General features: G+C 34.5%; 1 protein-coding gene and 1 long non-coding RNA gene across 6 annotated transcripts in view; one reads left to right on the top strand and one right to left on the bottom strand.

Annotated features, from left to right (window-relative positions):
- LOC112648411 (uncharacterized) overlaps nucleotides 1-24216 on the bottom strand; it is a 160747-nt gene that overhangs the window by 8187 nt on the left and 128344 nt on the right. The window contains exon 4 of one of the 2 annotated variants that reach the window (XR_003129006.3): nucleotides 21909-23925. The exons of the other annotated variant lie outside the window; for it this stretch is intronic. This is a non-coding gene — a long non-coding RNA (uncharacterized LOC112648411). Of the gene's footprint in view, nucleotides 1-21908; nucleotides 23926-24216 lie in introns of those variants that run through there. 2 annotated transcript variants of the gene reach the window in all.
- Nucleotides 1-24216, top strand: part of DPP10 (dipeptidyl peptidase like 10) — a 1271598-nt gene that overhangs the window by 1127567 nt on the left and 119815 nt on the right. For all 4 annotated transcript variants that reach the window (XM_025429711.3, XM_025429705.3, XM_025429721.3 and 1 more), the window contains 2 exons: nucleotides 2743-2795; nucleotides 2896-2977. In XM_025429711.3, the coding sequence (XP_025285496.1) occupies nucleotides 2743-2795; nucleotides 2896-2977 (135 nt within the window). The remainder of the gene's footprint in view (nucleotides 1-2742; nucleotides 2796-2895; nucleotides 2978-24216) is intronic.

Genomic DNA, 24216 nt, shown 5'->3' with positions numbered 1-24216 from the left:
TTTTTTGCTAATGGGTTTGTTGTTGAAAATGACCACCCCCATAAACAGTGCTAGAGTGCTATCTAGTGTGTCACTAGGTACAAGAGGCTGTGATATACTTTACAGGGAAAGCACACGTGTCAGATAAACTTTATTCAGGCATGAGTTATAATGCTGCTGGCCATGAGTTCAGTATTAATGAATGAAAAATATTAAACATTAAAAACAGTGTCTTTAAAAAGAAATATACATGAAATAAAATTATGTACTGATGACTTGATGAAAATGTTGCAACCAGAGACTCACAGGAACCTAACTCTATTTCTTCGAGGAGTCTATGTTCGGTATTTGCTAACTCAGTGTTTACGATGACTTATAGAAAAGAGACTACAGCAAATAATGAGAATCAATTATTCTACTATTAGTAGTAAACACTTAAGTAATCAGCTTCTTCTTGCGGTTCCCAAGGTAATGTAGAAATGATTGCAGGATCTTATGAAGGTTTCTCTATACCCAATACCTTTGCATCATGAGATTTAATCATTGGACAGCTCAAGGCCAGATTCCAGGAGTAAGCTTTGATCAAGTTTTTACATATTATTTCTCAAACTTGCCCCAGTCCCACTACCTTTGCCATAACCATTCACACTCTGTAACAGGCAGTGGAGCATCATTTGCAGAGAAGTGATGAATATGTGATTTCTGACTGTGAAATGTCTTTCTCCCCAAGGATCTCATCAGATGTTCAGTTTGGCTCTCATTATGCAGCAGCCAATCATACAGGAAAAAGAATGTTCCTAACCTTTATGACTCCAATTTTATCCTCTCATCCTGAAATAAGACCTACCTAGCTAATGTAGAAGAGGAATCTAGGATAAAAGGAAATTAGGAAATGATAATAATAATAGACATGCTATCCAAGCAGTGGGGGGCAGGGGAGAGATAGAGAAAGAGAGAAATGCAGATTAACAGTAATTTTAGACAAGTGCAACTTAATACAGATGGTCAGTAAAGCTAAATCCAATTCTCTTGGGAAAATATCCCTTTTGAAATCTCTGCAACACAATGCAAACAAATAAAAGGAAACCTCCACCTCTAAGCCTGTTCAAGATCCCTTCTACTCCATACTGGCTGTATTCTGTTGTGGGTATCAAGTGCTATTGTAATGATGAGAAATTATACAACAAGAAGTATTTGAGATCTGCTGGGAATACACACACACACACACCAAAGATGAGCGGATTTAGAGGAAAGCTCTAAGCTGGTAAGAAAGGGCTAGGTTCTAATTGTCTGCAGATGGCAAAATACTGGCTTTGTAAGACATCTGTAGAGGAGGTGAAACCCTGCAATTTGTTACTGCAACCTGCTCTGGGCTTGCACACAGTCAAGGTTAATTTCTTTTATCATGATCTTCCACCTCAGTGAATGAGCTAAGGGGGAAAATGTTGTATTGGGCTAAGAACTAAGAAGCAAACAGTAGGTTTGTATATCCCTTTGGAGGACATTGTTTGGAGTCCTTTGGATTCATATATTAAGAAGAGCCAGCAACTTCTATAACAAGAATTATAGAAAGAGAAGCAAAATTCAGTTGTTACATCTGGTTTGTCTTGATTGTTTTGGCCTGCTTTGGCTTAAATAGTAATGCACAGGAACTTTCTCTCAAGATGCATGTGAGCCTAGAATTCAGCTAGAGCGAGTTGTTAGGTAAGTAATAGGATGAATAGACACACTCCTTTTACCCATAACGTCATTAGCAAATTTGTCTGCTTGGAAGATGAAATGCTCACTTGGCAGTCTGCTTTGGCAACAGAATTTTCTGAGATGGGAAAAAAAAATGTTTATGAAGGTAGTCACATTTCTTACTTTTTGTCAGCTATGGTAGTAAAGTCAAGGTTTAAAATTTGTAGTCAAATATGGAATTTTATAGAATACAGTGTGAATGTCAAAAAAGACACCAGGAAAAAAATATTTTTGCTTCTACAACTCTATAGAAAAGTCAATCTTAGATTTAATAGTGGTTTTAAAAGGAACAGGAGAATAAAGGTTCATTTTAAAACACAACACTATAAGAAATGGTGTAACAATTGCAATTTCAATGCAGAGAGATGACACTAGTATTTCCTTACCAAATATGTGGCCAATCATGTTTAATTGAAGCTATTATTACAGCAAGAAGAAATAACAATTTGACTTTCAGGAAGTTTTAATTGACAATATTATAATATCTGTGCAGTGTACATCCACTACAGGAATAAAAGCTTTTATAATTGCATGCTGAATAAAGTATCACTAACTTTTCCCCTACGATGTTCTGGAGGGTGGGGGGAAAACAGAACAAGTTCAGGATACATAGGCGGAAGTTGTCTAATGTGACTGAAGTATAGACCAGGTAAAGGGAAATTGGTGGATGGTAAAGCTGGAAAAGGATGTAGCGCCCAAAGTACCAAAATCCTTGAACATTAATGAAGCAGCTTGAACTTTATTTTATAGGCAACGAGGAATCATTTAGTATTTTGAACAAGACAGCAATATAATCACAATTCTACTAAGAATAGAGTGGATTGAATAAGGGATTGAGCTAATGGTCAGAAGAGGCAAGAGGCTCCTGAATAAAGCTCAGAACTGTAATACTTCACATTTTGATTTCTCTCTAAAATCAGTTATCGGATTCCCCACATTTTGTTGAGAACATGTCTGTATCCTAAGATAGAGCTTTTATTCCAAACTGCAGTCCTTAACTCTCTTTTTTTTTTTTATTTTCAGATTTTTCATTATTCCTATACTGCTTCATACGTGATTTACAACATACACACTAGGTAAGTTCTTTTATTTTCTGGTTTTCATGAGCTGTTGTCCAGCTAAACTGTTGGTGTAAATGTCAATTTGTTCATGTAAAAATATTTACCTTTTTTCAAGGGAAGTTTGGGAGTTAAATCCTCCTGAAGTAGAGGACTCCGTCTTGCAGTATGCGGCTTGGGGTGTCCAAGGGCAACAGCTGGTAAGCACAGGTGTTGGTACCTTCCACATAGTGTCAGCCATGGGCCTGTGGACAATGTCTACAAAGCCACTTCCTTGTGCACAGTATCCTGGTATACTTGATGTTTTTTATTTATTCTTCCATCTTTTATCTAGTATTCCAGTTTAAGAATATATCATATAATAACCATAATATCAAATAATATCAATTAATTAGAGAAGAAAAAAAGAGTTTATACAATTGTGATTAAACTGGTAGTTGACAGTGAATCCAAGAAGAGATCCCAGAATACCAAGGTCTAGTTCTGTGGAACTTCCATTACATAATGTTGTCAAAGTTTACTTATTCTTAGAGCATTGTTCAGGGTAAAAATTTAAGATGGTGGTTTACACTTGACAGAGGTCTCGTAGAGGAAGATTTCTTGTCATATTAGATCTTCAAATTATCACAAACTCAAAAGAGAATTACTGACATATAAAGGAGTTTGACCAAAACCATATTCTTGTCTGTGTCTCATGGTCAAAGTATAAAGACTTTAAAGGAGTATTGCTCAGGAAATGGTATTGCTTGGTTATAGAGCATGTGAATGCTCAAGTATAGTACGTCCTGCCAAATTGATTTCTAAATTGCTAGAGTGTTTATACTCTATACAATTTAGTGACAATGTGAGAGTTCCCTTTGTACCATATTCCTGCCAATACCTAGATTTTCCAGACTATCATATTATTTCTTAGAAATGACATTATTGCTTCTCCCATTTCAATATTTTCTATTTTATAAAAATGTTCTTGCACTGGCTACCCTATGAATGTGTCTAGATATGGTGCGGTATTTGTGTGTTGGGGGGACACTTTTAAAAACTTATTCTATTATGGTGATAATATTATGTTTTACATTGCTAAAATCTGTTTTAGTAATGTATACATTTCTAAAAATCCATTTCACCTAAACTTCCAATTTTTAACATACTTTTATAACTTGTTAAGTCTTCTTTTAATCTTTGTACTTGTTTTTCTTTTTCTATATTATTTATAAGTACTTTCTTTTTTCATGATCAACTTTGATATTTGTAATTTTCACATTTGTCTTCTCAAAAAGCCAAATTTTAAATTTATTCGATGCTTTCTATTATAATGTTGGATTTTTTCTAATATAAATACTGAATACTGTAAGATTTTCTCTAAATTTACCTTATCTTCATCCAACAAGTTGGATAGTAATATTTTTAGTAGAATTTAATTTGAATATTATTTCAATTTTCATTGTATGTTCTTTTTCAAATGGGCTACTTTGGTCTTTATTTTTAAATTTATGCAAATGTAGAATTGGCTTTAAAACTATATGTAAAGCTCAGAAATAGAACTTTGTAATAATGATTTTGAATTTTATGACATGATTTATAGCTTATTATAAACTTTTATGTTTTATATGTGATAGGTACAGTGTTTAATATTTGCCTACTAGATCTATCTTAATAATTACATTTTAAACTTTTATTTCCTTGCTAGTGATAGTTATCCTCTACTTTAGCATGCTATCAGTTTTGCATTATATAACTTAAACTATTTTGTGCTTGCCTCGGCAGTACATACACTAAACTATTTTAAGAGTGAGGGCTTTTAATGGTAAGTAAATCTCTCAGTATTGGAACTCTTGATACTCTTATCAATATAGCAGACTATTTGTCTTTAATAATTCTGATTGACTAATCCTAACTTTGACCTTTGACACAGTCCTGTAAGGGAAGTTAGAATCCCCGTTTTTTGTTTGTTTGTTTTTTTTAAGTGCTGCTTCAACAACAGCTGGGTAGGTTAAGGTATGTTTCTTATTTCCTATGAGCTTCAAATTCCTCATTTATAAAATAGAAATATCTACATCATCATTGCATTATGATAATTAATTGGGGAGCTATAAATATTTCCCTTAATAAGTACACATTATTATTGTTTTTATTCAATTTTATAAATCTAAGAAATACCTTAAAAGGCTGACTGGTGAAATAGGGAAGTAGCCTTCACATCTCAAGAAGGCTGTAGAGTAATATATTGCTACGAGATAGTGTTTCTTTTCATTAGAAAAGCATTTGTACCTAAAATATTCTGGAAGTAAATATACTTGAGATAGAATCTCTGTAAGCAGTTGGCCATGTGACCTTGGTCAAATTAGGTTTCCTCTTGACACTTCATCTTCATCCAGAGTAATCCAAATGCCAGAGGGCATTTCCTATGCTTCTTGGCTTTGTTCATAGTACATTCTATATAATACATTTCTAAATATTGTAATTTTCTAAAAACACTGAAATTATTAAAATAATTTTTGGAATGATTGGAATAAAGAAGGGAGAGTATGGGAGGTTGAAAGAGTTGAGGAGTAATTGCCATGGCAGGTTTTCTTCATTTCTTTCATCTTTTCTTTTTTAAATAATATCCCAAAGTCTTTTGAGAAAATTTTGGGATATAGTTCATATCTGTCAAGCTTATCTTTGGTGTACATGTAAACATCAATTCAATATAAATTAAAGGATGCATCTCCACAAATGCTAATCATCCATTTCACATGAGTATGACAGGCTTTGTCAATATTTGAAGCCATCAGCGAACTCAGCAATAGGATTTTATTAGAGATGAGCCATTACAGTGCTTTAATTAGTTTTGCATTAAAATAATTAAAGAGTCCTGTAGTGTTTATAAACTAAAGACAATTAATTTCTCATCCTTAATTCTCAGTTTTTAATTTTATTTGCTATAAAAGAAATCCCTGGCTTATAGAAGAGAGGTACAAGATTAACATAATTTACAGTTAAGAGGGTCTGAGTTAGAATTCACAGGGAGAATTTTTCAGTAACAGTAGATATGGTAGAAGGCAATTTGAATGTGGCAAACTTTGTGGGGGAAAAAGAAATTAAACTCTATCACAATATGACATGCATTATTTAGAACAAGTGGTGAGTAGGCCACTTTAGGTGTAGTAAATGTTTTATTAAAAGAAATAGTGGGTCCTAAAACAGGAAAAATATCTTAATCATTCAGCTGGAAAGGCTTCTGGTTTAAGAGGGTATGTCCTTCCTCTTTTGAAAAGTAACCTTCTCTTAAAAAAAGTTAAAATCACCCATTGTAGGACATTTTTTAAATTTGCATAAGTATATGAATTCATATAAATTCATATGTAAAAAATAAAATAAAGTTACTTATAATTCTACCACAAGAATTTAAGGACTTTGAAAATCACGTGAACAGGTTTGAGCTGGAGAAGGGAAAAACATTTCCTTGATCAGAACTTGATATCAAGAATTGAAAAAGCCTAAGCTCAAGCCCAGATTCCTTTTGCATTTGGTGATGTTAGGAAGGCTGCAGTTCTAAGGTTGAGCTTACTTATATAAAAATTACAGAAAATGCAACCACTCACAATTTTGTTTGAAGTTTAAATAAGATAGGGGTGTGTGCATTAAGTCAAGAGTCTCCAGAAAACAGAACCAATGTTGTGTGTATATTTATGTGTGTGTGCGTGCATGTGTGTGTATTCTCTCTAAAGGGAAGAAAGGGAAGAAAGAGAGATTTTCAGGAACTGGCTCGTGCAATTATGGGGCAGTCTGGCAGCCTGGAAACTCAGATAAGAGTGAATTTTATAATCTTAAGCTATAGTCTTGAGGCACAAGTCCTTCTTCAGGAAACCTGTTTTTGCTGTTAAAGCCTTTCCACTGATTGGACAAGGATCACTCACATTATTCTTTTCTAAAAATCAACTGATTGTAAATGCTAATCACATCTACAAACTGCTTTCACACGACTTGTTTGACCAAGCAGTTGGACACCATAACCCAGACAAGTTAACCCATAAAATTAACCACCACAGCATAGTAACTGCTTAATGAATGGTAGCTGTCTATTTGATTCCCACTTGTCCTTTCCTACAGTAACACGGTGTAATTCGGTTGTATCATCTTTCACCTAAATATCCCTCCTTCACTCATTTGCCACTCTAATCCATCCGGCATCTGCAGAGATATGTGTTAAAAATGCAGATTCTTAACAATTCCCACAGGTTATAAAATGTCATTGATATGACACACAAGATGCAAGCTAAGGTGACACATCATCTGGCTCCTGCCACTCTGTTGCAGAGTAGAAGCACAGATTTTTCTCTCTATGAACCGAACTCTGCAATTTCCAGATGGTAACGTATTGCTCCTTCATGCCTCTGAGTCATTTCCCTTTGTATACCAGGTCATTGTTTTCTTTTCATCAGAAGTCTTTAGTGAAAGACTAAAATACAAAATGCTAAAGTATTCCTCTTTACTGATAGTTTTTCCCCAGTAAAGGCTAAGTGAATACTTCTCAGAATTCTAACATTCTTCTGTTTTATCTCAAATTATTTACATTGCTGTCTTCCACAGCTGACCTACAGTCATTTCCAAAGGAGATGGAATACAGAATATGCTAAACAATCCCTTTTTCCCTCCCTCCCTCTCTTTCTCTCTCTCTTTCACTCTTCCTTCTCCTCCTTTGTAAAACTCATTTTAGCACAAGGCAAAATATAGGTTTAATAAATATGTGGTAGCATTGAGCAATTAATGAAAGGATGACAGCTGTTTGCATGGATGATCAGATACCAGAGAGGGTTTTGAGGATAGCATGATGTGAAGAGAAGTCCTGCATGAAAGGACAGGTCTGGTGGAAGAGTTCATGTTAGACTGTAGGCAATTGAGTTTATAGGCAGAGAGCTAGGTTTAGAGGCTATTGTTACAATCTGGAACTGTATTATACAAAATATATTCAAGAGATAAATGCATCAGCTATTGAGTTTGAAAATTTGTTCACAATCTGGGAAATAAAAATTGGCTTATATTCATTCAAATACATTATATCATGCAAATATTGTATCAATATATATCTACAATTAGTATATTAGTGTACTTCTAAATATCATTTTAGACATAATTTTTAAACTGCTTTATTGTGAACAAATATTGATGCATATAAATGGTTGTACTTTGCATCATTGAGTACATACAAGAAGCATGTACACATTTTAAGACTTGATGAGAAGGAGATATGTATATACCTGTGAAACTATCATCACATTCAATGCCATAATATATCCATCACATTGAAAAGTTGCCCAGTGCCCTATTTGTTTTTGTGTGTGATGAAACACTTAACATAGAATTCTTTGATACTACTCATATTTTTTCAGTGTATTCAGGGTAAAATAAAATCACCATACCTATCCTTCCAATGGCATGAAGCTTTAAAAATATCCAATGTTTTACTTATCACTTCTAGGCATTTGAAGAAATCACTTTTTCTACATTTTATTACCTATGTAATTGAAAAATATATTTTAGGTAATTCTCCAAATAAATATACAAATTATCAGACTTTCCTATCACCTGCATTTTCACTTTTACTAGAGATTTAATTTAAAATTACATTAAAATCTCAAGTGATTAACAATGTAATGTAATGTTCTATACCTATAGGGAATTTCCAGTTTCCTTGATGTGTTTACATTTTCAGTAGTGGAAATTTTGAACAATTTCATTGGCTTTTCCAGTAGGACCTTAGTCCTTATGGTTTAAAGGAGGTATCATTGAAACCTTATGTTTCCTACTAAAAATCAAAATGTTTTTACTTCACATTCTATTAAGTACTCATTTTTTTTCTATATAAAAGTAATTATTTGGGGGGGCACCTGGGTGGCTCAGTGATTGAGCATCTGTCCCAGGGTCTTGGGATCAAGTCCCACATTGGGCTCCCTGCAGGGAGCCTGCTTCTCCCTCTGTCTAGGTTTCTGCCTCCCTTTTGGTTCCTCTTATGAATAAATAAATAAAATCTTAAAAATCACCACATACACATATACACACACAAATACATAGACACACACATACTCTCTGCTGCTAATATCATAACATTCTGGGATGAAAGTCTTGGGTATCAAGTCCTAGCATATATGAGGTGTCCTAGTAATAGATAAAAAAGGACCAGCAGGAGTCAAGTTCTACTTCACCTAAGTTCTTCACTCTAGTGTGTGTAGTGTTCATTCCTAGTACATTCAATTGGTGGAGGAAACCTAAGCAGTAAAATCAGAAAATTTACACCATTAACATCTTCAAGCACCTATTGCAATGACTGTTTCCCATATAAATGAATTCTGAGCATTTTTTTTTACCTCATTCATCTTCATTAGTGGAGATAATTGAAAACAAATTACCTTTTTCATGTTATCTGTAACAAAATTTAATGTTCCTGTTTTTTGTTCCAGAAAATAAAAGCAATCCCTCTTAGCACATTTAGTGCTAGGCACATCTAAGGTCGAATGGGTCTTGCTTCAAATTTGACATGAGGAAAGTTAATATCAAGAAGCTGTTATAATTTCTTTACTCAATATTAGACTGGAAATAACCTAGTGAGCCGTAATAGGATAACTGTTTGGACTTAACAAAAATAACAAAACACCCTTAAAATGTCCCAAATATTTTGACTGATAAATTTGCCTTGTATTCAGGTATATATTTTCATTAACATATTATATATTTAAATGTGACAGAAAATATATTCTTATATGAATAAAATATTATAACATTATAAGTATATGAGTAGAAAGGGAAAATAAATATGTGTATATATGTATATATGTGTGTGTATATATATGTGTATATATATGTATATATATATATACACATATATATACAATTACTACATATAGTAAAGGAAAATTAATTTTCATTGCTATGAAAATTACCTACATATCAGTTAAGCACTGCTGTAGACTCCAGTGTCTGATAATTATTTGAATAGCATATTTATAACTTTTTAAATCTAAATTCAGAGATCTTTCAAAAGAAATAGAAAATATGGTTCTGGGGCTCCTGGGTGGTTCATTTGATTAAGTGTCTATTGATCTCAGCTCAAGAATTGATCTCAAGGGTTGTGAGAAAAGAAACAACAACAAAAAAGAAAATACAGTTCTCATTTTCTGTAAGCACACGTATAAATGGTTCCTCTAGTTAAGTGTTGCATATTTCAAGGTAAGGAGAAATGGAGCAACTTGCATAAGGTTAGATGTCTTCACATTGCTTTAGGTGTGTGCAATGGCCTTATTAGAAGTCACTTGATAAATATATGTTGGCTTGTCTTTGCTGACTGCCTTGGACTGTGAACCCTCTGAAGGCAGGGAATCCTCATAGCGTGTATAATTGTATACTGAGCTCTGGAGGCAGCAGGCATGGATTTTCCACTGAAAATAATTAAAGGGAAGCTGCTTTGAAAGAGTGTGGCACCCTATGTCAGCATGTGAAAACAGAAATTATTTAAATGCTGACAGTTTCTAGTTGAGGCCAGCCCTAGAGATTCAGAGAGTAAGTAGAAATATTGCCAGGCTTATATGAAATAAAGAAAAAGAAAAGAGAAGAAAATCATCAATCCACTAAATACTATTTGAGATAACCTTTGCCTATGTTATGTGTTTAATGTTTTATTTCACATTTAGAAGAATCAAACAGAAATCAATATTTCATCATAAAAAGTACCAATATTAATAATGAGACATCTGAAATTTACTTATTTCTTTTGGGGAAAAGCGGTAATCTTTATTCCTATTTAAAGGAATTTATATTCCTATTCATAGGACTATAAAAGGCATAATCTCTATATTCTAGGAATTTGCAGAAAATAGAGCCAAATGGGGATACTCCCCTCTTGGAAAACCTGAAATGGGAGGGTCCTAACACAGACCTCATTTTGCAAGGGCAGGAGGCTCTCTGAGATGATGGGGCAGTTTCCTGGAGGAAGTGACCTGAAAGCTGAGGTTTGAAGTAAATTTGTCCCTTGAACAACAACACAGAGGTTAGGGGTGCCAACCCTACATCCAGACAAAACTCCATTTGTAACTTTTAACTTCCCTCAAACTTAACTACCAGCTGACTGTTGAACAGAAGTGTACTATATTCTTACAATAAACTAATAAGCTAAAGAAAACAAAATGTTATTAAGAAAGTTATAAGGAAAAGAAAATACACTTGCAGTATTATACTGTATTTGTTGAAAAAAGTCCACATATAAGTGGACCTGCACAGTTCAGACCCATGTCATTCAAAGGTCAATTGTACATAGCAGGACCTATATTTATAGGTATTCCTCTAGACTATACAGAAGTTCTCAATACGAAAAGAAATAGAATAAATGCATATGGAATCACTAAATGCTTTAATTAAAGGCTTTAATTCATTTGTTTATATTTTTAACAAAAAACTATGACTTGATATAACTGACAATTGTGAAACGATAAAAAGAATCAAATAGCCAGAAATATAAAATATGTCAGATTTGTAACAGAAAGAATAACCATTGTTTGTTTCCTAGTTCAAATAGGAATTCACAAGATTTCCCTTAACTTATGTTTAAACAGTTTTGAGTTATTTAGCAATAATGGGGTAAATGCAACGACCATATCTTGTTTTTTCCCTGTTTTCCCAGAGATAGCAATTTTGCTGGCAATTCTTTCCTCAAGCTGCTCCTAACATTAAATAAAATAACAAATTGTGTAGTAAGAGCTGTGGAGGCTCCATGGTTGCAGATTTTTAAACTATAAATCTAGGTCACGCATAATCCAATGTACTGAACACTTTGGACAGTTCCTGCTAAGAAACCATTTGAATAGAATAACAATGTAGATGATAATCACTGAAATTTCCTAGTTTCTGTTTCATTGCAACTAAAGTTTGGCATATCTCTTATTATCACTCTGAACATACAGGGTTATCCTACAGTGATGTCAAGTCATATTCCATCAGTGGTCTAAATAGAACCTTTAAAAATAAAATTATAATAGTGTTATTTGTAAGATGTAAACCATCCTACACAACCCCTGAGGTAAAGAGATACCAATTATGAAGAGTTTAGTATTCTAGTGATTTACTTTGTTTTACTTTGTTTTATTAAATGACGTGAAAACTCTCTGAGGGGAACTATTGTCTGCATTAATGGCAAAATTCTTCTTGTCACAAAGACTTCAGACATCTTTAAATGGTGCATAGAGGAGTTCTTCCCTTGTTCTCCTCCTTAAAAACAACAAAGGAAATGAAAATGTGAAAAGAAACCCTACCTTTTATGATACTATTAATCAACCACATCTTATACTGTAATCTCTAAGGAACATAAAGTAATAATTCCCCAGAGCCAGAAAAAGATTGAAAGCAAATATATACTTTACCACATTCTGGAAACAGAGAGAAATAGACAAATTGACGATTTTAGCTGGTAATTTCAGCACTTGTGGTAAAGTACAGGACAGGTAGACAGAACATCAAAAAAGATATAAAATATTTGATCAACCCACTCAACCAACATAATGTCATTGACGTTTGCAGAACACTGTACTCGGCAATTACAGAATATTTGGCATATACAAGTGCACACACTGAGCCATGAAACAAGTCTCAATAAGTATAACACAATGGGAATCACACAGAGCATGTTTTTGGACAACAAAGGAATTAAATTAGAAATAAAAACAAACAAACATAAATCTCACAGACACATTCTTATTGGACTAAGATTATATCCAGAAGAAATGTTGTATTATATATCTAGCAATTCCAAATGTAGAATCCATCCGGAAGACATATTACATATGTGCCTTAAGGCATATAAAAAGAAAATTCACTGGGACACTATTTATAATTTAAAAAACAAAATAAAAGACTAGAAATAATTTAAATAGGTCACCATTATTAGACTAATAAAATGAATTAGAGTACATAAAAGTATAAACTATTAGGAAGCCATTGAAATAACTATGATTCTCTGCATGTGCAGATATGCAACGCTATCCAGTAATAAAAAAGACTAATCAGTATGTTCTCATTATTATAATAAACAAAACAATGATTTTATATCATGTCTACTTCTGTATTGTATATTATGGTTTATAATATAATAAATTATATTATAAAATATATATAAAACAATAACATAATATTGTATATAACGGGGGTCGTTGCATTTACCCCATTATTGCTAATATATATATGTCTATATATATATAGACACTGTTAGGAGTGGTTGTCCCCTGGGAGAGAACTGGAGTTCGACAGTGACATTATATCATTTAGTTTAATATTTTTTCAGAGCATTTCTTACATCTTAAATGAAATTTGTTTAAAGAATTATTATAAATGACAAAATGAAGTTCTCGAGACAAAAGTGATTACTTAAACAGCATGTAAAAACTAAGGCACCTCAGGGACTTTCAAAATAGAGAAAAAGATGACAAGTTATATATATGTGTGTGTGTGTGTGTGTAAAGATAAAGTGGATAAACAGGATTATATGTATATCTTATACTCTGCAGCACATACTAGCGATGAGCATATAGAATGGCATGAAATTTTATCTCTGCTAAAAATGTGAAACACAATTGGTGACAAAGGTAGCAAGGGAAGATAGTAAAGTAAAAATAATTACTGGTTTAGAGTAGTAGGATAATAGGTAATTTAGTATTTAAAATATATTTATACTATCTTATTAGAATAGGAATTATAGTTTGAGAAGGAACAATGGACATAAAAAATTACATGGCTTAAATAAAGGAACCATGGTTTGGTCCTTTAGTTTTACTTGTTAGAAAAACAAAACAAAACAGAACTACTAATGTTGAAGAAGAATGGTAAAAGATTTTGGTCAGTATCATGATATTTTCTAATGTGCTCTGATATGAATGATAGAATGATAGAATTTAATTATATATAAAACCATATTTTATATATGTAAAATTAATATATTTTATATGCAAAATTATATTTTATGTATATTATATATAAAATTTGGTACTCGAGTCCTTATTGATTCAAAATTATTTTAGTAATTATATTTTATGTCCCAGAACTAAAACAGAACAAGGGTAATCATAGCCAAGTTTGGCTATTCATTAAAGAATAGAAAAAGCTAGTTCATGAATTTCTTTGATGTCTGTTTATGTTACCCAAATTCAGTGTCTTTCAAAAGAACTTTCCCTTTGAAAACTTACATCATTTTCTGTTTCTGTTGTCTGTTTTCTTCTTAACCATTTTTCTGTCTCTAAAAAAATCCCTATCTTGTCCCTGGAAAAGTAATGGCATATATCTAGTGGGATATCAGATTTTTAAGTGGATTCTTTGAACTAGAGTTGTCTTCAAATGTAAACCACTATCACTTTTTTGGAATTATGTCATTTGCCCGATATCAAGAGATTCAATATGAAAAGGAAAAATAAATGTATTACACCAGGAATATGATAAATTTCATATTGGAAAATACCATTCCATATCCAGAGCATTCTCCAATTAAAAGAACTTTGACTAAAGTTGAATAAATAGGGGCACCTGGGTGGCTCAGTGGTTGAACGTCTGCCTTTATTTCAGGTCATGATCCCAAGGCCCTGGGATCCAGTCCCACAGCAGGCTCCCCAGGGGGAGCCTGCTTCTCCCTTTTTCTTTGTCTCTGCCTCTCTTTCTGTGTCTCTCATGAGTAAATAAAAATAAAAAAAAATTTTTTTAAAGCTAAATAGGGATCCCTGGGTGGAGCAGCAGTTTGGCGCCTGCCTTTGGCCCAGGGCGCGATCCTGGAGACCCAGGATTGAATCCCACGTCGGGCTCCCAGTGCATGGAGCCTGCTTCTCCCTCTGCCTGTGTCTCTGCCTCTTTCTCTCTCTCTCTCTCTCTCTGTGTGACTATCATAAATAAATAAAAATAAAAAAAAAAGCTAAATAAATGACTTCTCAACTCAGATATGGAAGAGTAAGCTGTTAGCAAAACAAGCCTCATGGGAATTCTGCTATAAACTCTAGACAAAATATTTTACTTTATTTTTATTTTTTTTTATATATTTTTTTTAATTTTTATTTGTTTATGATAGTCACAGAGAGAGAGAGAGAGGCAGAGACACAGGCAGAGGGAGAAGCAGGCTCCATGCGCCGGGAGCCCGACGTGGGATTCGATCCCGGGTCTCCAGGATCGCGCCCTGGGCCAAAGGCAGGCGCCAAACCACTGCGCCACCCAGGGATCCCTAGACAAAATATTTTAAAAAACAAAACTACCCAAGGATTCTGGAGACTAAACAAAACTATGCAAATTTGGGAAGGAGGTAAAAATTAGTAGAAAAGTGAACAACAGCAAGATGTGAGTTCTCCATTTTTTTTCTTTAGGATATTATCTTAAAAGCAGCTATTTTGAGGCAGAGGTAGATATGTGGGGGGCTGACTCTCTGAAAGGAAATCCCACTATCTTCAGACAGGAGCAAGAGAAAAAGCCCCTGGCTGACCATAATTCCCAGAGTGAGGGGAAAACCCTGAGAGAGTTAGAGAAGAGGTATGAGCAGTTGTGTGAATTCAATCAACCCTGTGACTGAAACTGAATTATAGATTCTTTAATTTTCAAACAAAGTCCTTAAAGTTGCTATTCTGTGCTCCTTGAGAGTCAGAAAAATAAATGCATGCAAAAGAACCAGATAGGATGTATCAGCATAGAAACATGCGTGTGTGTGTGTATACTGTATTTTATACACACATATGTAAAAATATGAAAGAGAACAAAATGGGCATTTCTGGAATTGAGAAACACCTAACATAAAAAAGCAACTACATAGGATTTGTAGCAGAATGGAAATGACAGTGCAGACAGTGAAATACAGATCAATACATATCATTCCATCTGAAAAAAAGTGAGAAGATTTTTTAAAAAAGGAAAAAAAATAGATCCCCAGGGACCAGAAGAAAAATTACAAAAAGCCTAACATTATGGTAACTGAAATTTTAAAAGGAGAGAGTGAAACTGGAAAACATCTTTGAAGAAATGATAGCTAGATATTCTAAAATTATTAAAAGATAATACATATTCAAGATGTTCAGTGACCACACTCCCCCAGAGGAAAACAATAAATTCCAAGAGAACCACTCCTGGGTACATATTAGTCAAACTGTAAAACCTAAAGATAAAGAGAAAACGTTGAACCTGCCAGAGAAGCACCACAACAAATTAGATACAAAGGGACAACAATTAGAATGCCTGCAGACTTCTTGCCAGAAACCATGGAGAATTGATGTAAAATAAACAAAAACAATTTCAGATTAAAACAAAAAAGGGAATAAAATAAGGGAATTTGTCTTCATCTGACCCATACTACAAGAAATGCTCTTCAGCTGAAGAAAATACCAGAGGAAATCAGACCTTGGGAATGAAAGAACAGTGAAATGTTAAATGTATGAGTAAGCATCAAGCACTAAATTATGTCTTAATTTCTGCATAAAACATGCTGCCATTAAAATTAAAAATGGTCATAAGCCTTTGAAGGTATATAACATAAGTATTTGTAATACTCTTGACAACCGTAATGATGAAAATGGTGGGAAAGTAAGAAACTGTACATTTACAACATTCCTATATTTTTTCATTAGCTTATTAACTTCCATAGCTTATAAAAGGCACTTCATGTTGGTTGTTGACTAATAAGAATCAAATTATCTGGTATTTTTAGAACTTAAGGGTATGTGATACGTTATGTCCATCAGTCAAACAATAGGTGGAATCATGAATTCATAAACAGCATTCCTTTTTAAACAGTTTTGTTCCTAGTACATTTGAAAAATTGAAACAATTCATTTTGAAAGTGCTTCTTGAATGATCAATGATTTATAGTTGTTTCAGTTTTTTTTTGTTTGTTTGTTTGTTTTTCTAGAACACTAAGCTTTTGAGGTTTCTGTCCTTGGTCTTATTTCCAAAACCTAAGATGTATTCTCTTGGTAGCTAATCTATTTTCAATCATATAGCTAATGAAATATTTCAGACTTCCTGGTAGCATGTATTACTCCCAAAGGTCATGACCTCCAAAAATTTAGTGAGAAAAATGTGGAAAATATTTCCTATAAAAAATAAATAAGCACTTGAGTTTTGAAAGAACAGAAAGTGTGTTGTTAGAATTTGCTATGTGTTAGTCACTCTAGAGAATTGTTTGGAGTGAAACTCATGAACTGCTGAGACCGTAAAATCCAGAAGCAGAAGGTGATGATAAGTCAAGAAATAATTTGAACAAAATTGCAATGGATGTAGCACATGCGGAAAAGCTTATTAAGTGCATCTCTTTTTAAAAGGAGAAAATAGTGGGTCTGTTTTCTTGAAATCATGATTTCTTGATTGGGGTTTGGAAGTGATATGTGTGTATTCACAGAAAATAAAAAGAGACTATACAAAACAAAGAAAGTTATTTGCAAAGACATTTGCAAATTTAGAAGATTTAACATATTTTCCCTGGAAGTTTGTCTTGTTGTATCAAAGAATCTAAAAGATAAAAAGAATGAGGGATATGCTAGGATAAAATGGTTTGGGCTAGGTTGATCTGGAATGCTGTGGTGGCTCCATTTTTGATGGAATTGTTAATTGAGAATCACATTGGATTCTTTTTGCACCTCAAATGGAGTTTAAGGTAACTCCAGCAGGTGTATGGAAGACAGATACGTCCCAGTGTGGGAGACTAACTTGGACGGAGTCCACTGAGGTGACTGTCCTAGTAAAGTTTGAAATGCTAACCCATTAGAATTGTACGTATGGAAAAAAAAAAAAAAAAGCTGCATGGTATTATAAATAGTATGGATAAGAATTATTTTTGTGGATTTTTATTAAACCATGGGCATATGAGGAGACCCAGAAGATAAGAAAGATTGGAGCTAACTTCTCATGCATAACTTGAAAAGCATAAGAAAATGGTGGATCCAAGGGAAAACAATGGAAAGCTGACAAATGAGGTCTGTAGGGAATGAGGCTTTCCTGTTAAGTATCAGGTGGCTGAGTAGACAGGTGCTTAAAGTAAGGTTAATATGTAAATATGAATCAGTTGGTTTTGGAGATCCTCACCCATGTTTTTAAAGAAAATATGAAAATGTTGCTCTAAATTGATCACATTAATTCCAGTCAATCCTTAACATTTAATTTCTTCAAGATGAGGTTTGTGATTGCTACTGAACTTTGATGACATAGAGTTGACCCACATCTTAGAGAAGTGCTGTGCAATTTGAAAGCTGTGAAAATAATTGGTCCTTAAGGATGCAAATAATGATCCAAATACCAGTACATTTTTATTTAAGAAATAGGACCTGTTTTAAAATGTGATTTTAAAACTTTTCCCTTAGAATATTTGGCCTGCAAGATGTTTTGATTAAAAAATAAATAAATAGTCATGGTCAAATGCATTTAAGAAGTGCAACATTATGTCATGAATATCAATGATTATAATGGAATTAACAAAAGTGTTGAGGAATTCCAAATTTAAAAGAAATGAAAGCAAGAAAGAGAGGAAGGGAGGAAAGAAGGAAAGAAGAACTGTGTAATTTTGCTTAATTTGATGTTTTGTTATTTTCCCCTAGACCAAGGATCAGTAAACTTTTTCTGTAGAAGACCAGGTAGTAAATATTTTTGATTTTGCAGGACAACAGGCAAAATTGAGAAGATATTCTATGGGAACTTATGTAACAAGACAGAAAACAAATTACCAAAACATTTTATTGAGATAATGCAAAATAATGATTAAGTACAGTGTTTTATAATACATGTCTACTAATGAGAAGAATGAAAATACTTTTGTGGGAAATCTTTTTACTTAATTTCTCAAGTAAGTGAGTAAGTGTCCCCTCTGATCAAATCACAAATGATGATCTGCAAAAACCATTCATAGCTTGTGAACCATGCAGTATCAAAGACAGGCTAGATTTTGCTCATGTGCCATAGTTTGTTGAACCCTGCCCTAGACCATGGAATTCATTTTCATATAATGCCTGCCCATTAGACCTAGTATTTTAGAATATCACTTCTGTACTTTGAAGAGCCAGAGACTGGTAAAGCTGATTGGCATGAACCTCTTATGAAAAAGATTTTTTTAAATAATGGGGTGGAAAAGTTATGTTCTAAAGAAGCAATAGAGAGCAGTGAGCATCTTGAGATGTGTGAAAATAATCAGGAGTCACCAATCAGGGCTGCTGGGTAATGATGTCCACAAGGGAGACCAAGTTCAGTTAATACTAAGAGGAAGAAGAAACTTTCAGGGAAGAAACAGCGTAGGGGAAAGTAGGTTGGTTGGAGAGTGCCTGTTTTCAAATGTAGCATGAAAGAGTATGGAAGGCTGAGATGACAAAGAGCTGAGCATTATTTTGGGGATGATGGCAAGGTGGAGATCAGTTGTTAGTGGCAACAGTTACAATCTTGAGGGACACAAACAGGAATAAGTGACAAGAGAGATTTAGTTGATTCTGTGTGAGGAAGGTGATCACAGAGCTGGGGGCAAGGAGACTTAATTGTTGTGATAATAGGATCCTTAGGAAACTTGAAGGTCTTTGGTAGGATAAATGCTATTACAAAACATCCTATTGTTCACCTTAGGTCTTGATCCCAGTGTCCTGGGAGGAGGCCCAATGTAGTTTGGGCTCCCTGATCAGCATGGAATTTGATTCTCCCTCTGCCCCTACCCCTGCTTGTGCTCACTCTTTTTCTCTCTCTCTTTCTCAAATAAATAAAATTAAAAACAAAACAAAAGCATCCTATTGCTTAAACTGTGGGATGGATTCTGGATAGCAGACTTGCTGCCTAAATTATTTTGATGAAGTAACTTAAAATTCTGGATATATTTCCTGAAATCTAATTCTCCTCCTTTTTGTATGTCTCCTCTTTCTCATCCTTCTCATTACTTCTAAATTGTAAGGGGGAAAAAAAATCCTTCGTAGGGAGACTGTTCTGAAAGGAAGCTTAAATCAAACCATGATCACTTTTCATCTTTTCTTATCCCATTCTCCATTTATAAATCAAGAAATGGGTATGCAATGGTGATGGTACCCCAGAATCCTGCTCTTTGTTCCTCAGTCATATATCTCTTCAGAGTTATGATACCCAGTCATCAGTGGCAACTGAGTTTGGACTTTCTCAAAAAGCATCTTGCTATCTATCTTTTTTCTCTCTTTATTTTTTAAATTTAAATTCTAGTTAATTAACATACAGTGTTATATTGGTTTTGGGTACAGTATAGTGATTCAATAATTCCATATATCACACAGTGCTCCTCATAAAAATGCCCTCCCTAATCCGATTCACCTCTGTTGCCCATCTCCCACTTACCTCCCCTCTGAAAGCCATCTGTTTGTTCTCTTTCAATGAGTTTGTTTCTTGGTTTGCCTCTCTTTGTTTTCCCTTTGTTCCTTTGTTTCTTAAATTCCACATATGAGTGAAATCCTATGATACTACATTTTCTTTTCTATTGGTCTCTGTTTTGTCTGTTCTAATGTTAGAGTATAATATGCATCAAACTTAGAAACACACCTACCTCCCACCAATGGCTAAGGTGAAAAGCAGCCCATTTTAATACAGGGCACATTATTTGTTTTAGGGTATTAAACACCTGTGGAATCAGGAGACCTATTTGGGAATGGCATTTGGAGTTTCAGTAATAGATAAGCTTTGCCTTAGTTGTTAATATTACATTATCAGTGAGATCCCATTTCAACTGATGCTCAACTAGGACAGAGGGTACAGAAAACAATTGAGATTAATTCAAAATGAAATTAAAGGCCATAGGATCATAATTAAAAGTTTTCAATACACTTTATCCATCTATGTATCTCCACAAATGGACTAATATTTTTCTAGTCAATTTTTAGATTGAACTGGTTTTCAGAATGCTCATTCAAACCAGTAAAAGGAAAATTGTGAAGAAGGCATCTCCTTTTCTTTATATGTTTCTCTCGCTTCTTTCTAGTTCTCAGATAAGTCTTTGATATGTATAGTCTGGCCTCACTCACTCCTATCACACATCTCTTTGTCTTGTCATCTCTCTTCCTTTCCTTTCTGTTTTTCCTGTTCACTGTGTTTTCAGGCCGGATCATCTAAATCTGCCTTCCCTCAACTATTTCCTTGCTTGGAATCTTGTTTTACCTTTCTCTGCATCTACTGGAACTTGTCAGCTCAGGTGAATCCCATGCCTCATCTGAAGCCTTTTCTGACCCTCTTGTTCCTCAGCAAAATTTGGATTACAGGTATCCCGTGCTCTCAGAAAGTGCACATTATAGCACCTTGCTTTCACAAAAGGCCTACCTAAGTACCATAATGACTTTTTCCTAAAAGCAAAAATTCTCTTAGGATTGATTTCAGTTAGTTAAAAAGGGTATGAAGGTGGGTCTTTCAGAAAAGTGAAGTGGCCTAACACAAACTTTTGGAAAGCAAGGGAAATCCATCCATATTTCATATCTTTCACTTCCATTCCAATAGTTCTGTGTGTACTACTATATCACAGAAATACCATATTTTATTAAACAGCTTTTTTTTCTTATCTTTCTTATTTTAAACTGTGAATTCATCAGCAACAGGGACCAAGACTTAGACAATGTTATCATAGACGTGGTACATACTAGAAGTGTCATAGAATTGCAAATGAATGAGTTAAGTATACCACCGTCATCCCTCTGTGTATAGCCCTCTACTATCCTGAACATAAGTTACTGTCTTCTTTCATCTTTAAATGTTCTCCATTAAGAGAGTTAAACATATTTTCCCCAGGAGTAAATATTTATTTATATGTATCTTCAAATAACATAAAACTACAATATCCTCTGACACTAGTTTTTGAAAAAAGTGACATTTTGCTAGAAGTCTATATAACCAACCTGTTCAAGGTGGATTTTTCTGTTTTGTTTGGTTTTGTTTGGTTTTGTTTTTGTGTGTGCATGTGTCAATGCCTTTCTAAGGGTGAAGCAAATGAAACAAATACACTCAAAAACCATATGTACGTGATGGCAAGTGGATGAGATTTACAAAGGTGAGGGTTGCCTTCTAGGTGAATTAATACATAAGTCCTACATAATATACTTTGCTCTGAATTTTCACCTAAAGAATTTAGCCTTTATTCTTTGTTGAATGCTGAGTGATAGAATACTTCTTTAGTTGGGTATCAATCTCAGTTGAAGCACTGACAGAAGATGACAGAAAGTTTGTCATTTTATTAAATGGATGGAAGTAGAGACCTGAAGGGAGGGACAGCAGTGAATAATCTATGGCAAAGAACCAAACATGAAATGCTAAGAGTCAGAAATGTTGTGCCCAATATTGCGAATCCAAGAAACCACTGACGAGCCGACACCGATGCAAGTACATGAGGGTTTATTAACAAGCTCGAGCTTGGGTCCAAGTATACCCGACACAGTGAAGCAGGGACTTGGACCCCGAGGTGGGTTCCAGCTTAGTTTTATGGGCTGGTCTAGGGGACCTCCAGAAGGGCTGGAGGAATTTCTCAAGTTCTGTTTACATTCTGATATGGGGCTTTCAAGGGCATTAAGCTCTGTTCTCATTCTGATATGGGACTTTCTGCCACTGGCATTGAGCTCTGTTCTCATTCTAATATGGGGCTTTCTAGGGCGTTAAGCTGTTACCACCCCCCCACCCCCCACCTCCAGTAACTGAAGTAAGGTAAAGTTCAGCTCTTATTCACAGGGGCTTGAGACAGCTGTACTTATGCTAACGCTGAACTTAAGGTGGAATGGCCTTAATTTTCTCAGCCTCCACAAGAAAATGCTCTTTTACACACCTTCTTACATACTTTCATCCACAAAATAAAAAGTTATTATACTATCTTATGCTGTCTTGTGCTGCAGGTATGCATACGTCACAGGTAGGGTTTAATTATACCCCATTGCAGCAGGCAGATTAACTAAAGCATAAGAGGGACAGCCATTTCTATAGAACTTTAGGGAGCAGGGGAATATTTCAGGTGCTTTTATTCTGAATCCCAGGTTATGCTTGAATGTATATGATGCTCATCCTCAGTTTATCATTGTACTTAAATTTGAGTTCATAAGAACATTAACTAGAATAAACAAATTGATTCTGGACATAGACATTCCATTGTTAAGTCAACTTTTCCATGCTCATTTTACTGATATCCACTATTTTTGGAGGCTATAGTGAAAAAATTGGATATTTCTGTATTGTTAAGAACAACAACAAAAACAACAACAGAAAACACAGCCAAACAAACACCTATATTTCTTCATTTGTGGCCAAGGATGCCTTGAAATTGCCTGAAGTGAAATAGAGTCTAGAGCTGTGGGAAATGTGCATGGGAGATAGCCAAGGCTGGTTCCACATTCTGCATTTTTCAATTTGTTTTCTTATCAGCATGCCTATAAACTGGAAAGCATTAGGCACAGACTCATTGATAAGCATATGAGAATTTCTTCCAGTCTCCCTCAACCCTCCCTCAGGGAATCTCTTTTACGAACATAGGAGTCCCCATTTGAAATAAAAGGAGTCATAAGGCAAATATAAAAACAAATTGTTTTAGCATCAGGAGCTAAAGTTCATATGCGCTATGCTTTTTGCAAATCTGTGGAGGGATAAAGGAGGGGAGAGATAGCTGGGGCAAAAAGAGGGGTTAATTCAGTTTGCTCCCAACATAAAAACCAGTGAAGTGCTTTCTTTATCCATGAGAGTTTGACAAACTGTTGAATGCCATCTGGCAATTAGGATTCCTGGAAGTAAGCAAGAGAAATGCTCAGGTTCATTTCAAGAGAAAGCGAAAGCTGTTGGATCAGTGAGAAGGTTGAAATTCCAGGACTGGAAAATGCACAGGAGTCACAAAGACCCAGGCATTGTTGGACACTGGGATGTGTTCAGGAAAATCCGATTGGGATGTTGCAGGAAATGTGATTAGGATGCTGTACTGGCAGTACATCAGTGGGCATTTTGCCTCTGCCTTTGCTGGACCCTTGAGGGTTTGCTATTGCTCTTGTGAATAATTTCTCAACTGCAGCTTTATTCCTTCAAGATTCAGAGTCATAGGTAGGATCATAACCTAGAGGTGTTTATTTGGCTTTTTATCTTTACGATTAGAGATGAGGCTCTGCTTCTCCCCAACACTCACATAATTCAAGAATCCTCCAAAAAAAGAATGGAAGTCAGATCTTAGTGTCTAGGAAAGAGAAGAAATATAAACATTATATAGTTGATACAGAGAAACAGAAGGTAAAGTCATTAACTTACCTTCTTCAAATGCTTCAGCTTCTTTTTAGGATAATTGGAGAGGAATGTTTGATTCTCTTTAAATCATGATTATTTTTTATGGCCAATACTTACTAGCTTCAATGAGTTTTGGAAAAGTTGAACATCTATGTGCAGGCACATAGAACAACGTTCATGACCTAATTTGGGTTTCTTTCACCCTGTAGACCACCAGGAAAAGCATTAATATCAGCACTTGATT

Source organism: Canis lupus, chromosome 19 (assembly GCF_003254725.2).
Source record: "Canis lupus dingo isolate Sandy chromosome 19, ASM325472v2, whole genome shotgun sequence".
In the NCBI taxonomy this organism is placed as follows: domain Eukaryota; kingdom Metazoa; phylum Chordata; class Mammalia; order Carnivora; family Canidae; genus Canis; species Canis lupus.
Note: the sequence above shows the minus strand (reverse complement) of the source record. Positions and strands in the feature narration are given on the sequence as shown.